We start from the raw sequence: 23692 nt of genomic DNA on the forward strand, positions 1-23692 counted from the left end.
GAGTCACTGTCCCTGGGGGTCTTTAAGGGAAGACTGGAGTGGCACTCAGTGCTCCGGTTTAGGTGACATGGTGTTTGGTCCTAGGCTGGACTCAAGGATCTCAGAGGTGTTTTCCAACTGATTGTGTGACTAAACATCAGCCTGTTGCACCAGGTGAGGAAGAGCTTCCAGGGAAATAAAGTTACTGGTGCCATCACTGGAGTCCAGGCACAGGAAGGATGCCATTTCCCAAACTGCTCCGGTGCCTAACTGTGAGAGCACTTCAGTCCCAGCGAGGGGAAATGAAAGCAAACGCCCAGTGCCCGTCTTACTGAGCGACACACAGCATTCGGGTGCGGCTCTCGCAGCCGCGCAGGGCGCGAACCCCGGGGCGCGACACCGGCTGCAAGTGAGGGCGTCACAGCGGCGCGGGGCCTGTGCCGCGGGGCCTGTGCCGCGGGGCCTGTGCCGCTACCCCTGCCCGTGCCCCTGCTCCTGATCCCCTGTCCCTGCCCGTGCCCCTGTCCGTGCCCCGCGGCCCGGGCCCGGCGGCGGGCCGTGCGGTGCGGTGCGGCGCGGGGCCCGCCGGGAGCTGTAGGCGCGGCCGGACTGCGGCTCCCGGCGCGCCCCGCGCGGGCGGGGGCAGCGCTGCGGCAGCGGCGGGGCGGGCGCGGAGCCGCCCCGGCCCCTTTGTGTGCGCGGCCGCGGCTCCGGCGCCGCCGCCATCTTGTGCCGGCCCGGCCCGCGTCCGCGTCCGCCGGGGCTCCGCGGGGCAGCGCCGGGGCCGCGCTCCTGCACGGAGCGGCCGAGCGGAGCCTCCCCGCGCTCCCCTGCCCGCGGCTGCCGCTCGGTGCCTCGCGAGCCGAGCGCGGCCGCCCCGCCCCGTCTCCCCTCCCCAGCCCGAGCGCCGATGCCGCCGCTGGAGCGGCCCCTGCCCGGGCCGCGGGCGTAGCGGCGGGCGCGGCCAGCGCCGCTCCCCCGGAGGCGGGCGCCCGGCGGGCGAGGAGCATCAGGAGAGCGAGGCCCGGCCCCGCGGAGCCGCCGCTGCCCGCCCCATCAGGCGAGCGGCAGGAGACCCGCCCCGGCCGGCAGCGAGCCGGGCCGCCGCCGCAGCGCCATGAAGATCAAGGATGCCAAGAAGCCGTGTAAGGCCGGGCCGGGGCAGGCGGCGCGGGGGGCGCGGGGCTGCGCGGCGGGCGGTGCCCATCCATGGATCCGAGAGATGCCCGCAGAGACGCGTCTCGCTCCTGTGCGTCCCTCTGAGGGAGGTGTCGGGGTTCAGGTGATCCTCGGTGCTGGCGTCGGAAGGACTAGAATAGAAAGTGATATAATCAGTTTCTTGGGGATGGGCGCTGTGTTTGATGAACCACTTAACCGCTGTGCTGAACATCTGCGCAGGTGGCTGCAGTTCCTACAGTTTTGTTTTTTAAGGGCTAATCAACTTCTAATTATTTTTAGAATATTTACTAATATTTGGCTATAACTTTTTCATTAAAATGCGCTGAATGCACCCCTTTAATAATCACAACTGTAATAATATTTCTTGCTATGTGTTATTATGGAGTGCCATGTTTGTTTTGGAGAGTGCAAACGTGATTCGGACTCAGGTGAATATATACAAAACGTCTTAAGGTTACAGGTACTTCTTGGAAAGAGAGGTTTGGGTTGTGTCTGGTTACTCTATATACAGTTGATGTGCTCTGGGTGTAACAGATGCACAGCTGTGCCAGGCAACACACCTGTCAAGCTCTTACAGGTGTGCCTTAGCTGAAAGGGATGCAGGTTTTGCTCCACTGAGTTTAGCATCTTCTTCTTTGCCATCATACTTGAGGACTTACTTTCAGGATGAGTTACTGTGTAGAAAAGATGGCTAGTCCTAAATTTCTAGGCCTTGTGTGGTTCATACAGTGTGACTGGCTAATGAACAGCATGCAACTAAGACAGGGTATTGGAAGTTGGTGTTTTAAATTAATTTTTTGAGCAGCCCAAGAAGGAGAAAATCACCAAACACATATTTAACACAGGAAGTATTAGCATAGCTCTAGAAATAGCTATAAAGGCTTTGAAAGTAAGCTGTTTCCTGTGGTCTAGTGGGGAAACCCTTAATATGTATCTTGTAGCACACAACTAACCATCACCTCTTGTTAGTGCCAGTGCATGGAAATTGCTGAATTGACTGTAATGATGTTTATAAAGACTAAAGTTCAGGCAACATTCTTTTCCCCTGGTATAATATTAAGAAATCTGATCAAGACAGCAGTAGCTGGCTGTAAAAGGTTATAGTGGTTTGATAATCGGAATGGGGAGACTACATCTGTTTCTGCTGTAGAATCCTGATAATTTCAGGACTGTCTCTGCTGGACCTCAAAGCCTTTGTTTTCTGTAGCGGTGGATTTAAGCCTCATGGTTAAATAACAGTACAAATGTTACCAAGAAGTTTTAACTGCTCAAATATGCTGCAGTTGTAGTTACACTCTTCCAGTTCTTGAATTTGAACTTTGATGTTGGTTTCATGACAGGAATTAGAAACAGTTGGAACTGCATAAGCAGGAGGGGCAGGATACAGTGTCAAACTAAGTTTTTTGTTTCTTCTTGACTCTTGAACACACTTTGGAGCTGGTGGCTTTTTAAAAGATAATAGCACAGAGTTTCTTAGGCAGTGAACTTTAGTCTCAGTCTGCAGATTTCTCCTCATGGTTAATCACACTCAGAGAGCAGCTGAAAGTTTGAAGAGGACCAGGTCCACAGAAGCCCTGAAGATGGAAATTGGTGTTCAGGGTCTCTGGTACCAAGATAGTGCTGTCAGTTTGGCTTAAATGCTCACATGGATGTGAAAGCTGAGTTGGGCTCGCAATACCACTTTTAGACTGTTTATAAATAATTTGGCTAAGATACTTGTAGACGCTTTTCAACACAATTGCTGAGTGTACATTCCTAAGACCAAGTGAGTACCTAATCATCTGTGATGGAGCCAGATGTGGTCCTGGGGAAAAATGGATAATTGTTGCTTAAGAACCTGCAGAGTAGAATTGAGCAGATTGCTTTAGTCTACCTGAACTTTTGTCTGTGATGTTTAGCATCAGGAAGGAAGGCCTGATTGCAGTGGCTGCCATGAGAGAGGTGAGGGTAAAATGGAAACACCAAACGAGTTCAGAGCTCCTGATCTGGGTACACTGCCTAGACATGCTTGTGTGGTCCTCCCTTCCAGATCTTCGCCTGACTAGTGCTGTCACTAATTTGATGGAGTAAAAACTGTGAGAAACACAGCAGAATTTATGGAACTCAGCTTCTGAGATTGGCTGTCTTGAAAGAGGCTAGTAAAGGGCCGTTTAAATCTCATCTGCAGGTGCTGATAGGAGTCAAGCATTTTAAAGGAAGATATGAGAAATTCACATCAGGAAAACCTTGTACTAAGTCACTGTAGCAGTGGAAGCTGGAGAGGTTGTGGAGTCTCCATTCTAGGAGGATTCTTGAAAAACTTCTGAGGCCTCAGAGTGATGACTGGACAAAGCTGTAGCTGACCTCATCTGGTGTTGGCAGTTTTCCTGCTGGTGTAAGAGAGGTCATACCAGATGACCTCCAGAGGAACCTTCCAAGTAGCAGTTGCGTGATAGCTCTTCTGAGGAAATGCCCATGGGGAAGAACGGCTGGCAATTTTCAAGGAAATTTCCAAAGGTTATTTGTGGGTTGAGATGATAAATGTGAGAGCAGCAAGTGTTGCGGAATTCTGCTGTGTGGGATCTGCCCAAAGGGAAGAGAGCAGGGGCTCATTCAGAGAGAGCTGTGCATGTTGGCTGGGGAAGGTGAGAGCGCTGTGCCAGCATGCTGGGCTCTCCAGGGGAGCTGGAGCCCTTCCTCTTGGCTCTGGAGTGTAAGTGCTGAAGGAAAGGCAGAGACACTGTGTATGTTACTTTTTGCAGTTTGTTCCTTTTGATTGTTTATTGAAAATTGTTTGAGAACAAGTGCTTGCATTTCCCTTGAGGTGAATTGAGACACACTAATATTTGAAAGTACATTGCAGAGATTTGCAAAATCCTGCATCAGTATAAAGGAAAGATGAAAATTTCAAATTTATTTTCTCTGATGTGGTTCTATTGAGGCATGTGATCATTTTGGACACATGGAGGATTAGTGTAGTAAAATTGATGAAAAATCCATTTGGATTGATGGAGAATCCTGTATAAATAGATGGATTTTTTTTCCCATGGAATTTGTTTCATAGTTTTTTTGGTATCCTAGCATTTTCTTATTAGTCCTTGAAAGCTGACTATTAGCCCATAGCAGATGTTACAGGCTCTCACTTGATTGCAGTTGAAAAATGTATTTCTAATAATGGATTAATACTGCCAAGAACAGTGTATACTAAAAGTGTTACAGTGCATCTTTGAGTGTTAAATTATGCCTCTGCATTCTGTATCTCACCATAATAACACCTATCCCCAAAGACACCGCTGCTGAAATGTCAACAAAATTACCAGAATGAGCAAGGAGGGAGAAGCTGAAAGCAGTGATATTTTGTCTTTTATTAAGCTTTATGTGGTGCCCATTTGTAGAAGTGGTAAAGCCCATGAAGAGCAGTTTCTGTAATTGCCCATTACCACCTGTCCTCCCACTGTGAAAGGGGCTGTTCTGGAGCACGATTAGAGGTGGCTGAGTGGGAGTTTACAGAGCGTGATGGAGTTTTCCCACAAGGAAAATGGGAGGATGTGCCAGGGTGTGTCAGATACATTTAATTTGCATTTTAATTTTGTCCAGCCCAAATGTATTTTCAGCTGGACTTGGGATATTAGAACCACAAACCTGTTACACAACTTGTTAAGGAGAGAAAGTCTCCAGTGTCTCAAGGACTATGGACACTTAAGTACAGTTTTGCTCTGTAGAGGCTCATAGGCCATGTAGATTGGTGTTCATGAGCACAGCAAAGGTATTTTGCTACCCAGCCCTCAGGTTGATCCCATTTAATTTAGCAGGTCAGCAAGCTTCGCTGTGTTTTCTCTTAACTTGTCCCATGGCTCACATTAGCTGCCTTAGCCCCCCCAGCTGATTTAGCTGTTAAAATTTGCCATCAGGTTGTATTTTGCTGCGTGCTGATGTTTTAGGGAAGTGCTGGAAGTATAAGAATGGATGCACATGCACAGAAGAAGATGCATTTGGAGAAACTGCAAAATGCATTTAGTTGATGTGTTTATAAACACTGTGTATTAGTTCAGTATAACTTTTAAATAGTTGCTTGCCTTGTCAGTATTCAGATAAGAATGGGATCAAGGTTAGTTTTGATACCAAAGGCCATGTACTGAGCTGAATGAGGTACGTTTTGGGCATCAGAACTGATAATACTGCTTACTTTCATAAAGAACTGTTGCAGTGCTGGCAGAAGTAAGTTTAAGTTTTTCTGGATTTCACAATCATTTTCCTTTGTTGTATTTTAAGGTGGTATAGCATCATGAACTTTGGCACCCTTTGGCAGTTGTTCCCCAAGCCGTGTTTGTACTCGGAGTGCAACTGTCTTATTTCTTAATAATGCATAAGCTTTCTTACAGAGATGACACAAAATGTGGTAGGCTGTTCTTTGCTGTCACTGACAGCTGTGAATTTATTTTTTTCCCCATGGTGCCAAGCTCCCAGCTTGAATTAGGAGTTAGCTACTCTTCTTTGAAGATTGGTTCTTTTAATTTATACAGGATTGACCCAGAGTGTTACTTTATCTTACAGGGAAAATGAAGAATTTCAAAGGTGTTTGTGTTTCAAGTATGTCATTACATTCATAGGAAAGAGGTTAACAGGAATCTGTTTCTCAGTTTTTAAAAGCAAAATACAAATAGAACATTAAATTGAGGAATCTTAGGCTTGACTGAATAAGGGGGGAGTAGTTAAGTCTTTGAGTGTGTACTTCCTGCAGCTTTGGATCCAGAACGGGTATACAAAATCAGAAAACAAGTGTATGGCCTGGGTGGAAAGCTTCAAAGGACCCCTGAAGAACCCATGGGAAAGGAAAACACTTCAGCCTTTGTGCTTGCATTGGCACAAACAAGACATGTACTGTAATTATTTCATTTGGCATATAAAGACCTTATATGATAAGATATAAGTAACATTAAGACTGCTGCCAGTGATTGTACGGCATGAACTTGAGAAGTGCAGACACAAGAGAATGAGGCTTCTCTGTATCTCTAAAGATGATTAAGGTTTAAATAACAAGCAACAGCCACACCAGCATGGGTTTTCTTACTCAGCAGAACTGCTCCATCATTACATGACCACAGCACTCTTCCCTTGCGGGAAGTACTTTTCTAATTGCAGGAAGCAGCTCTAGGGAATCCTTTTAAAGATCATGTTGTGTTTTTTGGTTTTTTTTTTAATTCTGAGGAGGTTGCCCCTCAGAGCTGTCTTCACAGCATGTACTGAGCAATCTGTTGCTTTATTGTAAGGGCTTCTGGTTGCTGTGTCTAGGTAGAGACCACAGTGGCTCCTGGCAGAGCTGGGGAGTGAAAAAAACTCTGGATTTGTAATTAAGGAGATTGTATGTGATGGTACTACACTTGGTGTCCTGAAGATAGTTAAATTTGGTGTGAAGTATCACATTAAACACCATATGGGTTTTGACTTCCCAGTTAGTATTCTACTTCAAGTATCTGTCTCTTCTTGGATAGTAAAGATTTATATTTTGTGTATACTTAAGTAGAGCCTGGCCTGACTTCCTAAAAGCAGAATGTGTGTTTTTGAAAGAGTTTTATGTGGTTTATGCAAGGCAGTTGGGCTTGTTAAATAAAAAGCTGGATTCTTACTTTTCCTTTTTTCAAATTGTTGCTGACCACTGCAGAGAGGAGTTGAACTTTGAAAAGTTGGGCCCTGGATTTGTTCGGTGAATAGCAGTTAAATTCTCAGCAAGGAATATCTCTGAGCTGTGTGTCACTTTTTGTAGAATATTACTGGGAATAACAATCAAGAGGAAGAGCTGAAAAAATCTTTTAATTATCTAATCCCCACAGAGCTGTAGAAAAAAGTCCAGTTTTAGTGCAGAGGAATTGACTCTCCTTATGGATTGAAGCTCTGGAAGGATGGTTACAGTTGTGCAAGTCTTCAAACCTAGTATCTGCAGACCTGTAAACTTGAAAAAAAGGTTGTGTAATTGGCATTGGCCTCATCCAGACATGCTTCTGTAAATGTGACTGCTGAAAGGATCAAGCTGATGTCTGAGGCTATTTTTTTCTAAGAGTTTTGCTGCTGGCATTCTGTTCCTAAATCTCTCAGAGAAGCATGACCCACAAATATAAGTATAAAAATACCTTTTGTAGAGTCATTTATGTATCCCTGCATCCAGATATGATGGGTCCTGAGCCAAGATCTACCCTAAGCAAACCTGCAGCAGTAAGAGGAAGTTGCATGAGATTTCCATGTTGTGTCCATGTACGGTTACATTCAAATTTGGTAGAATCAGTGTATTTCTATTATTTAAAGACAGCTCAGGTATGGATAAATCTTGTATCCTTGCAATCCCAATTGCTTGTGCCCTTGCCATTTGTGTGTATGTAGATCCCCTTCTGTGTTTGGAAAACAAAATGGCTTTCATTTTCCTGGCTGCACCTGTAATAAAATCTGTATCAATCAATTAAGAGTGGCTTGCATGCACAAGAATCCTTGTGTAACACCTTCTTGCTGGTATAAGGAGTAAGTTAACAGTACGTGGGCCCAGTTGCTTGTCAGAACTCCTCCACCTTGCAAATGAAACTTGAGCAATGTACTTGCCAGCCAAATCATGACAAATTTTCATTAGAAAAATGTAAAACTTCCTGGGGTTTGTCACAGGTGAAAACTGGCCTATTTCTTCAGTTTCAAAGTCTGTAAATGGCTGTTAAGATCACTCAGTTAACCCAGAAAACTGATCTTGTACAGCATGATCCCATTTTTCAGCATAAAGTATGTTCTCATTTAAATTATGGAATTAATGTACAGTTCAGCTGTTCTTGTTTTTATGTGGTGTACCAGATCCAGAAACCTTAAGACTTACAGAGGCGTGACTAATGCTGTATTTGCAAAAGCTTTTTGGATCATTTAACAAGGGATGGAGTGGATCTTCTGACAAACAGGCATGACTTGCTCCAAATCATCCTTAAACTCATCACATGAACTTTCAGCTGTTCCCCCCTCTTTCCTGTTCTGGAGGACAAGATCCCAGTTATTCACTAGGCCTGCTGAACAGGAAGAATCCAGGTAGTGCTTGGGTTGCGTTGTCCTAGTTAAATTCTGCATGGGTTGGGTTGACTCCTACAGGCATGTTCAGGTCTGCTGGGTGAATCAACTGCCCTTCTTCAGTTTTGTTCTTGTGACACCATTCATGGCAAGAGGTTGAAACTTGGTGAGGTCACTTAATAAATCCTCAGCTAATTGTGGTCAAACAGTAAGATGAGAAATTTTCTTGTGTCCAGAGTCTCAGGGTGAAGAAGGCTGGTGTGCAGTCACAAACTCAATTCACGTGTGTCTTTATGCTTAGTCTTATGCTTAACCCTCAGTTTTATGGAAGAGATACTGGGTTTATAGAACTTCTTCATTTCCACTTCAAGCTAGATTTTACTCACAGAATTTACCTTTGTATTTGAATTTAGTTTTTCAAAGTTGGTTTTTCAACCAACTAAATTTTTTTTGTTAGTATCTGACAATATTCTCTTGATGCCCATTTCTGAAAGTTGAGGCATCATTGAAATTTCTTTTCTTCTTAACTTTAGCACTCAATAAATGAATTCACACACAGCCAGCCTTGCCTAAATGCATTACAATATTTTGGTAGGTCATTCTTCTCAAGCATAGATCCCACTGGTAATGTAAATACAGTGTAATTGCATCTTGCTCATGATAAGCATATTAACATCTTTCTGGTTTTGTTCCTGAGTTTTATGCTTCTGTAAGCTATAAATTACATCTGATGAGATAAATTGGAACACTAAAAAAGAAAAAGAGGAGGCAAAACCAAGCAAGTTGTAGTGTCATCTAGGAAATAGAATATGAGCTTCCCAGCTGGATATCCAGGATCTTTTTTAAACTGCTTCTGGGAAATGACAGTGGGAAAGCTCTCAGTTGAAGATGTTGTTTTTGCTGTAGGATTTCTAAATACCTGTTTCACTGCACTTTGTTAGGAATATTTATTGATACAGGCATATTCAAATTTTGGTCCTGCATGTCAGAGGCAAAATCTGTTTTAGGAACTGCAGTCAACCCACATAAGAGACAAAGGCAAATCACTTGTGGTTTAATGCTGTTATTTTGTAGTACAGAAATTCCCCCTTCCTAGCCAAGATACCAAAAAAAGAAAAGAAACCAAAAAATGGAACCTAAATTCCGTAATATTAATTTTCTCTTTGTTTGCACTTTTCAGTAGGACATTTTTTTATCCCTTTAACTTCAAGAGATAGAAATTTGGCATCTTCACTGTGTCGATTTTTAAAGTGCATGCAAGTAAATTAAAGCTTTCCTCTCAACAGCCACATTACGTGAGGCACTGTTAGAGGAGGAGCACCTGGGCTGCCCCTGTTGTCAGCTGTAATGTGTAACCTGTTTTCTTTAAGTGTGCACTGCAGTCTTTGTGCTGAACTACGTCAGAGCTGTTATTTTAGAAGTCAAGGTTATTTTAATCCTTTGTTCTCAATAAAAAAAAGTTGTTGAATTTTGTTTAGGAGTTGGTCTGAAAGATAGGGTATAGTTTGGGAAGTTTTAGTTGAGCTTTTTGAGCACCTTACAGCATTTAAATGTGTAGAGTTGCAGATTTTTCCATTTTTACATGAGGCCAGAGAGAATTTAAGATCAGGTAATTGAAACGAGCACTAGTTCTTTTTTCCTGTGAGGTTTGTTGTTAATGTCTGCCTTGTTGAAAAGTACAGCCCGGGTCAGTCTTATCTCCATGTGTGCTTTTTCGTCTTCAACAAACCTAATGGCTCATTCTTGTATCTACCCAGCTTTCCCATGGTTTGGCATGGACATTGGGGGAACGTTGGTCAAACTTGCCTATTTTGAACCTATTGACATCACTGCAGAGGAGGAGCAGGAGGAAGTGGAAAGCCTGAAGAGCATCCGCAAATACCTGACTTCCAACGTCGCCTACGGATCCACTGGCATTCGGGACGTCCACCTGGAGCTGAAAGACTTAACGATTTTTGCTCGAAGAGGAAACTTGCACTTTATTCGGTTCCCAACTCATGATTTGCCTACCTTTATCCAAATGGGAAGAAATAAAAACTTCTCAACACTACACACGGTGCTCTGTGCCACCGGCGGTGGCGCCTACAAGTTCGAGGAAGACTTTCGCACAGTAGGTAGCCTGGCTTGCCTCTGCCTGAAGCTGATGCTAAAAGCATTGCTGCTGATGGTTAAAATAACTTGTGTTTTGAAAAACTGGAGAGCTCTAATATTTTTTAGTACTAATTGTATTAAGTATGGTGAAGAGTTACAGCTTTCCTGGAATCCACAGCACCAGTTAATTGTCTTTTTGCTTTATGAGAGAACAGCAGCTTAAATATCACGTGCAGAGCTATGAGCTGTAGAGCGCCTTAAGCCCTGCAGAATTTCTGACCTGTGGTTTTCCTGTGATCCTTGGAGAGTTAATGAAGTTGCAAGGCTAGTTAGTACGATACCATTGAGTTTTTTATATGCTGATATCTTAGAAATTACTGTTTTGACTTGTAAGATGGGGGAGGAATCAACAAACCTTGAACAGATCTTCAGATATCAGTTCCACCAAGATGACACACAGTGGGGCCTCTAGGATATTTGATGACCTTTTTATTGATTTAAATTGATGAAAAATGTTGTTAATTTTTCAATGGAGTAATGTCTTAGTATCTCAAAAGTGATATTTGAGCTTAGCGAAGGAGATACTTATAGCAGGTCTCTCTTCTTGATTCAGGTCTGAGATCTGGATTTACACTCGGGTTAACTTGCTAGTTTAAGTCTATGTATTCAGAATTTAGGTCTGAATTCTTTGTTGGCTTTATAGTGGCATTGAAATTCCTGAAGTAGTCATGTGAGAGAATTTCTTAAAGTTGGCCTACAAATACACTACTACTGACTACAAATATAGTCATAAATTTGTAGCACAATTGTGCAATGTTAGAACATGTTGCCACAGTCTTTTTTTCTTTCTTAACACAGATTGGAAACCTCCAGCTGCACAAACTGGATGAGCTTGACTGCCTTGTCAAAGGCTTATTGTACATAGACTCTGTCAGCTTCAATGGCCAGGCAGAGTGCTATTACTTTGAAAATGCCTCAGATCCCGAGAGATGCCAAAAGATGCCTTTTAACCTGGATGATCCATACCCATTGCTGGTTGTTAACATTGGTTCAGGAGTCAGTATTTTATCAGTCCATTCCAAAGACAACTATAAAAGAGTAACTGGAACAAGGTAATTTACAAATCTTCGTTGGGGTTATTACTCCATGGGGCAATAACACAAGGATCTTCCATGTGAGGAAATGCTGCTTGAAAGCAACTGGTTTTCTCTGTCCTTAGTCTAGGTGGAGGGACCTTTCTTGGGTTATGCAGTTTGCTGACAGGCTGTGAAAGTTTTGAAGAAGCTCTGGAAATGGCATCCAAAGGAGACAGCACACATGCTGACAAGCTGGTTCGGGATATTTATGGTGGAGACTATGAAAGATTTGGTTTACCAGGATGGGCTGTAGCATCCAGGTAAGCAGGAGTCTCTTGGGCTCTTTTGTTGGTTTGTGGAGCTTCAAAAACAAACTATTCATGCAGAGAGAACTGCTTTTTAGCAAGGTTTTACTGTAGTCAAGTTACATTTTTATCCTAAAGGTATGTATCCTCGGCTTTCCTGCTGGTTTAAAGCCATGTGCAAGTGCAGGTGCCTGCTAGGTCAATATTGAAGAAACCTCCTGAGGTATTTCATGCACAGCTTTGTTTGAGTCAGAGGGAACATGAGGTGATTGCAGGAGCAGCAGGAACAGAGTGCAGAGGTGGTATGCTGTAACCCAGCAGGCATTTAAACAGCACACAGCCACTCAGACACTCCCTCCAGTGAGATGGGGGAGAGAACTGGGAGGCAAAAAATAAAATGGGTGAGTTGAGATAAAGAGTGTTTAACAGGACAGAAATGGAACAGAACAGAATGGTCTCCTCCCAACCCCTTGTGCACCCCCATTGTGCTCACTGGTGGGGTTGCAGTGAGGAGCAGAAAAGGCCTTGACTGCTCAGCAATAACAAAAACATCCCTGTGTTATCAACAGTTCCCAGCACAAATGCAAAACACAGCTCCACAGCAGCTACAATGAAGAGAATTAACCATCCCAGCTAAAACCAGCACACAGCTACTAGGAAGTAAATTAACTTAGTCCCAGTCAAAACCAGTACAAGAGAGGGAAAAAAGTACCAATTTCTTTTTGATTGCCTAGAGTCTTTTAGCAGAGCCATTGTCTGGAGGCAAGGTGGTGAGTAGGAGATGGCTTTTGTGTTGCTCTTACAGTGGAGCAATTCCTAATTTTTTTTTTTTTTTTTTGGATACGTGGTTGTCACTACAGACACCTAATGTAATGTTTTAACTACTTTTCTCACTGATGAGGGCTGTTGAACACAAACAGTTTGCACTATAAGAATGTCATTGTCATCAACAGAGGACTTTTGTCACAGCTGCACGCATTATTTCCATTGGGGAATATTATTGATGATATTACAGCTTCCTACCCTTACAAAAAATAAGAAAAATAAACTCTGCAAGCAAACCTATTATGTACGTAAGAGTGTTCATTAAATCTTTGCTGTTATTCCATAGGGAGTCATAATTTATGGCAAATTAATTGTTCTCCCTCTCCAGCCACCTGAGTCCAAGCCTCTTGAGAGCCCATGTTCTGAGAGGTTTTAATATGTGTGAACTTTACACTTCTGTCAATAACATTTTAACTTGCTTTATGTTGGTACTTTCTGTTCTCATTTGCTTTTTAAGATCCTTAAGAGCTTTAATGGCCTTTTGAGTTTTAGAATAATCAGGATTCTTGCTCTCCAAACAGATCTGGCACAGAGTCCTTGATGGTAAAATATCACACATAACTGTGGATTCTTGTCTTTTCTTTTGTGCTGTGCATGATAAGGGAAGTGCCCTTCTGATCCAGAGCTCTTCATTTGTGCAACTTAAATTGCATTCTGTCACTGTTCATTTTGTTTCAGAGGGTTGTGTTCCATCATAAAATCGTTCAATTCATGGTTTTCTTCTACTTTGAGAATAGAAGAATGGATAGGTATTTGTGAGGAAGCAAGCATGAGATGTGGAGGATTTACCAATCAAGCAGTGACTTAATTTACAGTGACTAGATTTGCAGAGTAGTCTTCTGTGAAGAATAAAACTGTTTTACTGTAGGTGGTTCTTCGTGGAAGTCAACAATCTGAACAAAAATAATTTGCTGGGGGGGGGGCTGTTATTGTAACACAATTGACTGTTTCCTGTGAAGGAATAAATACAGGTGTAGTGTCAAATTGCTGTATTTAATATAGACTTAAAAAGCAAGTTCCTCAAAGAGGAAACATGAGACGTAGGTTTTGTTACAGCATAAAAAAGTCCATTCTGAAATTATTTCAAATGCCCATGAATCACTTTGTAACTCATAGCCATTTCTCCTGTTCTAGTTTTGGGAATATGATCTACAAAGAGAAGAGGGAGTCTGTCAGTAAAGAAGATCTTGCTAGAGCCATATTGGTCACCATCACCAATAACATTGGCTCTATTGCCCGGATGTGTGCAGTAAATGAGGTAAAGCCTGACAAGGAAATGATCTGTCTACAGCTTTATTGTTTGTCTTCACATGAAATGAGTGCTAAAATGGTGTATAAGTTTAAACCTTTTAATACATCCTCAAATGAATTGAGGAAATTCATGGAGCTTTGAGTTGGGCCTACAGTCACCCTGTTTTAGCAAGGGGACTTCAAGTCCTTCATCACAATGTCCTGTGCTTACCTGCAGGCTTCAGGCTCCATTCTTTAACAGAGCTCCTCATCAAGTACCCTTCCCTTTGGCAAAGATAGCCTTGTTCCAGCTTCTCCAGAGACAGTCACAATATTCTGAAGCAATTCCTAGTACTTTAACCACAGAACAGTTAGGGTTGCAAAGGTCTCCTGGAGGTTATGTAGTCCAGCTCCCCTGCCAAGGCAGGGTCACCTAGGGAATGCATCCAGCCCTGAGACATGGACTCTAGACAAACTGTGGACTCTGTGCTTGGAGGTTTCAAAATATGGGACTTGAGCAACTGCAGCATTTCAGCTGCTAAAAGTCCTGCTTTAAGCAGTGCATAATGATGGCCTCCAGCAGTTCCTCCAAGCTGAAATTATCCTCTGATCAAAGCCTTGTTTCTAGATAAACATTATTGTTAATTTTTTCTAGCTCTTGAGACTTTAAAATTGCTTTGACACTTCTCATCTTGCTGGTTGATAAAGAGGTTTCCTGCCATCTCCTGTTTCTCAAAGTTCAAAAAAGAACCAGTATGTGTTCAGTATTAGTGTGGACAGCCAAGAAGCTGTGGAAGAATACTGAATTTAAGCATAGAAGACATGAGTGTCTGAGCAGCAGGGATCTCTTCCTTCATTATCAACAAACTTGGGGTAAAATGAGGTTTAGTAACAGCTTTCTTGGAGAAGACTATGGGTAACTGAATTTAGAGTTCTACTTAAAATCTTTGCATGTGATTGTCCCAGAAGTACCAACAGCCCTGTTAGCTGCAGTACTCCTCCGTTTGCTTAGGAGCCAGATTACTTATATTTTCTGGTTTTAATATTGTAATTTCTCCCTCAGTTTCATTATCTTTCTCTCATGTGTGTCTTGGAGAAGGAAGGTAATTTTGTGAGTGTTAATTTTGGCTTTTTGCTTTATGGCAAAGCTTAATAACATAAGAGTTAAAATGAAGGTGAAGTCGAAAGTACATTCTACATGTCTTAGGCAGATTATGCAATTTATATTTAAGGGTGGGAGTAAATGAGGACAAATCAGCACTTGTAAACTGCACAAACTACCTTTATTCCAAGGAGTTTTTGGTCTAATTCCAGCTATGTCACAGAACTACAAACCATAAGAAATAGCTAATAGGGATACACAGAGTAGAACCTTGAACTAATGTCTAAAGATGAAATAAATGTAATTATTTTGACTTCCTGCAGTAGAGCAGAATTACATCTTTGTGTCTTAACTATGTGTCTAGTTTGTCTTCACTGGGGACTAATCAAGGTGGTTAAAAAACAGTTGCATATTAGACATTTGACTACAGGTCTTATTAGTTATTGTAATAACTTGGAAGTGATCATATATTTAATGCAGTTAAGTGCTTTTTAAAGCTCTGCTTAGGACTAACACAATTGCATTTTCTTTGCTTCTTCCTCTCGGGTTGTTTAATGCTTTCGCTTAGTGCTGGATTTACTTCAGTTAATGGGGAATATTAAGTGATTTTCACTTTTTTACATTGGACTTGATTAAAATTCACAGCTCACTTGTAGTATTCAAGTACTCTTAGTCTGGTGTGAGGCTGAGGTATACTGAGGGCTGAAGATGAAAGGAACATCTGTCATGTCTTACTGCCTTCGGCTTCTTTACAGTGCTGCCTTGTTGCATGTGGATCAAGCAGCATTGTACAGGGCTATGAAGGCATTGAGTCTTCTCCACAAAACAGAAGCAGCTTTCATTTAATTTCTTTCTTAGCTGGGTTCTTTCTTTGGTATAATTGTTGAAAATGCTCATTTAATTTGAAACACAAATGCTACTTGTCCTTTACTTCTTGAGGGTTGCACCATTTTTCCTTTTCCCCAAGTATGCTGTGTTTTAAATTTTGGAACCGTGTTTTAATTGTGAGTTGTTTGGTTTTTTTGTGGTTTTTTCCTTGCTCGAGACAGTCTTCTCTTTCATTGCTTAATTTTTCAAAGCTGTGTTAAACAGTGAAAAGACTTAATCCTTTGCTGTTTTTCTTTTTTTTTTTTTTTTTTCTTTTAGAAAATAAACAGAGTTGTGTTTGTTGGCAACTTCTTGCGTGTGAATACTTTGTCAATGAAGCTTCTTGCATATGCACTGGATTACTGGTCAAAAGGTCAGCTGAAGGCCTTGTTCCTAGAACATGAGGTATGCTGTGGCTCATTTATCTGTGTGTACTGTTTCACCATAAATCAGAAATGCCTCTATTGAGCAGCTCTCATGTGTGATATCCTGAGGCACCAAGTGCTCAGTAAATATTAGAAGTAAGAGGAGGTTTGTCTTGCTGAATTGGTTCTCTGGGAACACTTTTCTGCCAGGGAAGTACTTCAGTCACTTTGGGGGATCTCAGTTCATGCTGGGGATCTCTGGAGAGGGACAAGAAAATGTTAAACTCCGTGCTAAGGGTCAGCAGTTTTCCTTGGGTTTGGGTGGAAACAACAGTAAGTACTGTGTTTCAAAGAGTGCAGAAATGTAAAGCTTGGCCCTTTGAAACACTTCCATTGTTCTCAGCTGAGCTTGAGCAATGTCTTGAAAGTCGAGACTGCTTTGACAAGGCCTGTTTTCATTCCACAACAGACCCCTCAGAGCTGTTGCGGTGATTTTATGCCGTGGGGATAACCTGCTTTTGGGCAGCTTCTGCCATCTGGATCAGTGTTGGTTAAAATACAAGCAATCAGTATTAATTACAGGTGCAACAGTTGCTCACTTGTAGCTTCTGGGCAGTGGGTTGGGAATTTTTGTCCTCAGCTTCTGGGTCTGAAAATATTACAGCATTCCATCTATTCCCTTCAGTTGATTTTCACAACTCTTCACTTACTGCTTTTCCCAAGACTGACAGTCTGACCTGATGGCCACAGTAACAATGGAATGGTTCCTTGTTAGTTCTGCCCTCTTCAGATTTTCCTTGGGTAAATTTTAAACTCTTACATTTGCTCAAGTGTATATTCTAAACACTTGAATACCTCTTGGTTAGAGGGAGAGGGAAGATTTCACTCCACAGGGGAAAATAATTCAACAGGAGAACGTGGTTCTTTGCATGCAGCTAGACAGTCCAAAAGTGTGATGTGTGGATAGTTCAAGGAATTTTTCACTTTTACTTTAGGAATAATGTTGCTATGGGTATTGAAGATTTTTTAGCAAGCAAAAGATGCAGCTTCTCTGGGAAGAAAAATCAAACCTGATTTCCATGCTTTAGGAGTCACTGAAACCTGTCTTAGAGGTCCTGCAGTGTATGGTGAGGCTTGGCAAGAAACCTCCTAGAGTCAAGCTAAATAAGAAGGATAAAATGTTTGTTTCACAAAGCCTTAACTAATTACTGTAAAATATTATATCTTAAAAGTGTATAGTGTTGTTTCTGTAGCACTGATCTGTCAGATAATTGTTGTCACTAAAATGTGATTACTGCAAAATTTAATACCCTACTTAAACTTGATTTTCTTTTTTAACAGGGATACTTTGGAGCTGTTGGTGCTCTGCTTGGGCTCCCAAATTTCAGTTGAAATGCCAGATGTCACTACACTGAACTATTTTCCACCTGAATGACACTTGTTTATGTCGATGGGAATTAAATCTGGGGAGGGGAGAAGAAAATAGCTGATTTTCTGTAACTCTTTTTAAGAAGTGATTAAGCTACTGAGTATTGCTGTTGTAAGGAATGGGGTTTCACTCTGCTGGGCATTGGCAAGTGAACTGTTTGTGGCTATTATTTATGTTCTTTGGTACATGTAGCCAGTAGTGAACTTCTAATATGCAATACAGCCTCTGAAAACAACTTCCCGGAGATTCCAGAAGAAGGAATGCCAAACCCTTAATTGCTCAGGTTGCAAATATTGCAGGTTTATTCCCAAGGCTTTAGGCTCATCAGTTTATATATAGAATTGATGACTGAAATATAATTTTTCATTAGTTATTATGAGCACAAATTTTACATGTACTTACAGAAAACAAAAAACAGCAAGGTACTATTGACAAGATGAGGAAACTGTAAACAATCGTTTCCCACAGTAAACACAGTATTTAATTTTTATGTGTAATGGAAATAATATCAATGCTTTAATTTCCAGTGGGAAGAATATAAACACAAAGAATCAGCCAAAGCAGCAGATTAAGCAGTTGCTATTTTGAAGGTTTCATGAAGATACTCACCTTAGTTTATTGGAAGATTCAGCTGGTATTTTGGGAAGATTCCTCTGTCTTTGATTGGATTTGAAAAAGAGTTCAGTGATTAATGAAGGCAGGTTTTGGGGGGAAGATTTTTTTAATTTTTTTATTTTTTGAGGGCATGACTTCCAAAATGCCTACTGGATTACCTTTTTTTTTTTTTTTTTTATTCATAAGTTCTGCCATCATGAATCGTCATTTGTAAAGGTACCATAAAGCCTGAGAGAATTGAAGAAATCCTTATAAAATACACTAATTATGGGACCTCATAATTCTGATGCTTTGGCTTATTTCTGTAGAGGTTTGGAAAAATTTTTGCCCCATCCTACTGATTTGAAATTGTGATTTCCCTTTGATTTTGTAAAGGTTGATCAAAATTCAAGCAGATGTTGAAGTTGAAAGGTTACTTTTGGATTTGGAAGTTTGTTTTTGGAAGTTGAGGACAACATCAGAGTTTGTATTGCAGCAGCAAATGGACCAATATTTAATGCACTTGCAATATGGAACCATTCATCAAATTGTGGCCTTGGGATAAAATCCATACTCTGGAACTGATTTTTGGGGTTTTGTGTAGACTTTTAAAATTTACAGTTGCAATTATTACAAGAACTTTAGTCCTGAAGCCAGCGTATGAGATCTTAAAATTACAGGACTATTATACAGTCAGTAGCTATATGACTTTTTGTGGACTGAAGCTGCCCAATTTTGTGATATTTTCCTGTTAAATTTATTTCCTGTAAGTGCATGAGGAGCAGCCAGACTCAAACACGTTCCTATCTTGGGGTTTAAGGTTATTAAAACTTACTGCTCAAGTGTTCCACAGCATGGCTGTGTTGTATTTACAGATACATCCCCCTTGTGTTAGAAACCCCTGTGCTATTTTCAGTCTTCTCTTTCTCAAAATTCAAAGCCCCAAACTAACATGATGGCTTTTTGCTTTTAAAATTTTCTGTGGTCCTTTAAGAGTACAGTACCTTAGAGTAGGCAACTCATTAAATACAATGCTAATCACAAATGCAGTTCCATTTATTGTTGCTTTTCCTGGTACTTGTACTACATTTCCATTGTGCTTGCTTTGATGTTTCACTATAGATATAAACAACTAAAAATTACACTCACAGTTCAGCTGATCTAATGCTAAATCAGAGCACTTCAGAAAATAAGTGAATACAGTTTTTCTAGAATGTCTTTATAAATGCTGTAAACTGTTCCTTTTGAGTTAGGATTGACTATCAGAAATAATCGTTATTTGATTATAAAACTGTGTAAAAAACTTAATTTTCTGAATGTTCTGGCAGCCTGCTGAAAATTTTGCAAACTAACTGCATATTTTACTTGGAAAGGGTGCTTTAGGAGACATACTACAGCTCCATTAGAAACAGTTCCTTTAGTCCATGTTTATTGCTACTTCACTTCATTTGTGATACTCAGAGTCCTCTTGAAGCAGTAGTTAAAGCTACTTACATATTTTACCAAAAGCACATATAGAAGATAATTACCTACTACCCATAGTTCATGAAACCAGTTGAAGTGGATGTGACCTAACATACATTTTTTTAAGTAAACTGTACAGAATTACAAAATAAGCAAATGGAGTAATTCTTGAATAGCTGTACTGTATAGAAACTACTGTGAGAATCAAAAAGTATGCCCTACCTCTGTTTTATTTCCCTTGAGCTTCTAAAAAATTGGTTTTCTGTTGCTAATTTTATCAGCACAATTGTTACTTCATTACAAGAGCAACCACAGCAGTTGTAAAGCCCTACTGTAAAGCCCAGGGGTCCTGTGTTTAAGCCACATCTTTGGGTTTCATCTCATTTTCTGTCAGCTTACAGCTCATTACTAGAGTCTCCAAAGATTGACTCTACCACCAGGAGAAATGATAGGCATCACAAACAGTTGCAAGATAAGCCTTAATGTCTTTTCTTCTAAATTCTCTTGTAAACAGGTTGAAAATGCTTATTTCTTTTATATGAGTCACTGAAGTAAGTTGCTTTTTCCTGATATATTCTGTTTTTACTTTCACCCTTGCCATTTCTTTTTCTCAGAGCTATTTGGCTGAAGCAGCTTTAGGGTGAATTTAAATTTAGGGTGAATTTAAATTTAGTGTGATGTAGTACAGTAGAGAAAATTTGGGGTTTTCTCAGGATTTCTGTTGTCTTCTCAAGTGGAACGACTTTCTAGAGGAAAGTTGTGTGATAGTTCTTGAAAGTAAAATGTAAGACCCATTTTGAATGTGTAATCATTTGCAGCTCAGTCAGCCATGCGAGTGCCTTTTAATTTTTTCATATAATGCCAATTTTTTGGTACTGGGACTTTATCCGTGAGGTTTCCTAACCAATATATTTACCAGAAAATGGCAGGTAATTTTATTGGCCATAGAGATGATTCCTTTAATCAAGTGTAGCAAGAGATACCAGGAAATAATCATCAGGTTTCAGGCTTCCTATCCCTGTAGCCCTTAGTCTTAGGGTAAGGATTTTGCATTTCTTGGTCTTTCCCCTCCAGCTTGGCCCTTTCAAGTATTATGCACAGTTTTATTGTATCATTATCTCCCTAAAAATCATGCAAGTTTATAATGAGGTAAGTACTGTTCATTTCTGGGTAGAGAAGTTCAATCTTAGGTGAAGGTATTCCAAGCTATTAAACATAACCACTTTGACCTTTCTAAGTCTACTTGGGTTATTGCAGTTTGAACAATACATCTTGAATATTTAACAGGCTGGAATTAAAACATCCTCAGTATTCTTTACTGAACTGAGCAGAGGTTTAAATACAAACATTTTTTCATTATTTTAGTAAAGTCTGGATATATTTAGGAGTTCAGAGAGAAGCTACAGTGATGCACCCTGTGTCTTAGTTTGCTCAAGATTTCCAAAGTGTGTTCAGGTGTCTGCCCTGCCTTTTGAAGATGTTTAACTCCCTCAAGCACCTGTGTGATTCTACCAACAGGTGCTCATAATTGAGTTACAGGGTGGAAAGAAGAGAGACCAACCACATTGTCCCGCTTCACCTCAGTTGTATATTCAAAAGCTCTGGCTTCTCCTGATGGATTATCTGCCCCTTCAGTGGTACTGTGACATTCCTGCTTGCACTTGAGTTGGTTAATAGCAGCAAGGTGCCTTTAAGGGCTGTAATACTCTTTGTCTCTACCCAATACAGGTTTTCAGGAAACACCTGCTTCCAGAGCTGTTGAAATAACTTCTCATTTCTAAGTATTTCAAAATAGCAATGGGGTTTTAAGCTCATTAAAGGGTCTTTTATCTAGAGTAGATCTCTGCTAGATAAAGACTAGATGGTGTCTTTCACATTGAGTCAATAATTTTCATTAATGAATAAATTGGCAGTCAACCTGTTTTTAAATATCACTTTGTGGATATTCTGCATACCACCGTAATCCTGAGGAAGCAGTGACTTCAGAGCAGAGGTGCAGGTCAGTGTGGTTCTGTTGAGCTAGTTCTGGTCGGTTCTAGTTATAACAAGACTAATTCTTTCCCTTGTCACTTCTTGTTTTCTTATCTACATCTTTTTATGTAGGCTTAAAAACCATGTAATAGGTAACAGAGCTTTTCTGAGGTTAGAAAGTGAACAAACATCTGTGGGTCAGGTTGGAAGTGTTTCAGCAAGGCCTGTAGGTCCCAGTGCAGAGCTGGGGACACAGTTTCTGTTTGGGTGTGGTAATTTTTTCACTTCCTGTTAATGCACAGCCAGAGCTGGTGGGTTTCACAATCACTGTGAATAAAATGGGAGAATTTAGTCCTCAGACAGGACCGTGGGAAGTTAAAAAAATGTGTTTTCACAGTGTAGAAGGATAATTCCTGCTTAAAGTTTTACTGATGTATTCCAAAGTACATCACCAGTATTTTGTCAACTGTGGTAAAATCAGTAATTCTCTAAGTTAACAAAAGTCTGCAAATAAGCCTGTTTTATTGGTTTCATTTACATCACCCATGGAAAGCATATTAAGTATTCTTAAAAACACTTTGGAAAACATCTCAGATGATGCTGTAATGTCTGTAATTATTAATGTGCTAATGGAATATGTTTGAGCAATCTCAGTTTGCATAACTGAGTGTCAGATCCTGCTCACTCTGTAGTTACTTCAGTAAATCATTCTTTTAAACTAATGAGCAAGATTTGGCCTCAAGCTCTTCTGCCTGGGGTACACAGTAATGCTACTCTGCATATTCCTGCTGGTGCTAAATCATTTGTTGAAAATAAAGATTCTAAATAGAAATTGTAAATAAAATATTTATGGCCTGGTCCTTTTGACAGACTTAAATTTTATCATTTGCCAATACTTTTTGGCCTTATTTTGAGTTTTCCTTTTGGGTTTTTTTTGACTCTGTGGACTGTGTGTGTTAATGTGGCAAGTCATTGGCAGGTGTGGCTTTCTGTGCTGCTTTGTGTGAGGCCCGTGGCACATTAGGAGACAGATGGGTTTTCATAGCTGGATTTCCATGTTACCCTTCATCTTGTTTTGTTACTGTAGCTGTTTGCACAGATTGTGTCAAGTAGAACACAATTGACATTTGTTCTCTGCTAAAACTTCCAAGAATGTCAGCCACTAGTGAAAGTGTTTAGGAAAGCTGTTGAAAAGTCAGAAATACCCATTTAAAGTAATTTTAAAATCTAAATGTGCTAATTAGTGTCGCCGATAAAATGAACTGGAATATAGTGTGCTGGTTGCTAATCTTTGCTATAAATTGCTGACATTTCACAATTCACATTTCTGGAATCAGTTTAAGAAATTGTAAATACAAGCTTTGGGAGGAGGTATATTAGTTTTGAGATTGTGCATTATGAAAGACTAGTGAATTAGTATTTTGAGACATTAAATTACACCTAGAACATGAAAATTAATGTGTTTGTGTTAGGGTATAGAGGACTTTAGATAACCTGCACTTTTACATTCTTGGGTTTTGGCATTTTAACAAACAAACATTTAATTTTCCATTTACTGTCTCATCGTATGCAGGCCTCGTAATCACCAGATGCTGTCTTCAAGTATTTGTTTTAGTTAGCAAAGCAGAGAGGCAAATCTGTAACTTGTAAACCCTGGTATGATGGAAGTTCTCTGAAGAGCCATTTGGTTAAGTTGCCTTATTCTATTACATTGCACTCATGGTATGTCTCTGCTTTCTTGTTTATTGTTCAGACACTGAAGATGTGATGTAAAAATATGTGCTACAAATTCTTCATCATAAATTATACCATGAATACCTTTGTGTCACCTGTTAAACAGCTCTTGTAAATGATGCCTTTATGCCATCTGTAATACAGCTCTTGTAAATTGTTTAAATTATTTTTCTTTTTATAGATTCTCATTATTGAATGTACAGATTAGATCCCTTTAATATGTCACTGAGTAATTTGATTTGGGCCCAAATATGGACAATGCTGTAATTCATCCCATCAAAACTGTAAATAATTCTTTACTGCTTGTTTGCATGAGTGAAGTTTGGATTTCATTTGCTTTGTCATAAGCCAACTCCTCTGTCATGGGCCTACTTTTTACAGTTTATTTTCCTGGTTTTATTGCCATTTGTTCTGTACGAATGTTGAAACAGTACTTTGTCTTTTCCTAATAAATAATTTGAGATTGTTCA

At 40.5% G+C, this 23692-nt stretch overlaps 1 protein-coding gene across 3 annotated transcripts; it reads left to right on the plus strand.

The window, feature by feature from the left end:
• Positions 1-829: 829 nt before the first annotated feature.
• PANK3 (pantothenate kinase 3) lies at positions 830-23692 on the plus strand. 3 transcript variants are annotated; one of them, XM_068205606.1, is made up of 7 exons: positions 830-1228; positions 9927-10279; positions 11119-11372; positions 11480-11656; positions 13601-13724; positions 15945-16070; positions 17372-23692. In XM_068205606.1, the coding sequence occupies exons 1-7, from the start codon at positions 1189-1191 to the stop codon at positions 17420-17422; spliced, it is 1125 nt and encodes a 374-aa protein (XP_068061707.1). In that variant the 5' UTR covers positions 830-1188; the 3' UTR covers positions 17423-23692. The 3 variants fall into 3 exon arrangements, with proteins under 3 accessions (XP_068061707.1, XP_068061708.1, XP_068061709.1); XM_068205607.1 differs by having other exon boundaries at positions 830-1124; XM_068205608.1 differs by lacking the exon at positions 830-1228 and adding an exon at positions 1243-1261.

Source organism: Anomalospiza imberbis, chromosome 15 (assembly GCF_031753505.1).
Source record: "Anomalospiza imberbis isolate Cuckoo-Finch-1a 21T00152 chromosome 15, ASM3175350v1, whole genome shotgun sequence".
Classification (NCBI taxonomy): Eukaryota; Metazoa; Chordata; class Aves; order Passeriformes; family Viduidae; genus Anomalospiza; species Anomalospiza imberbis.

What these genes read in the sequence shown, in the direction of transcription:
- PANK3 (XM_068205606.1), top strand. Translation starts at nt 1,189, where the DNA reads ATGGATCCGAGAGATGCCCGCAGAGACGCGTCTCGCTCCT. An exon ending in CAGAGACGCGTCTCGCTCCT is followed by an intron (nt 1,229 to 9,926) that starts GTGCGTCCCTCT and finishes GTATCTACCCAG; the next exon opens with CTTTCCCATGGTTTGGCATG. An exon ending in GGATGGGCTGTAGCATCCAG is followed by an intron (nt 11,657 to 13,600) that starts GTAAGCAGGAGT and finishes CTCCTGTTCTAG; the next exon opens with TTTTGGGAATATGATCTACA.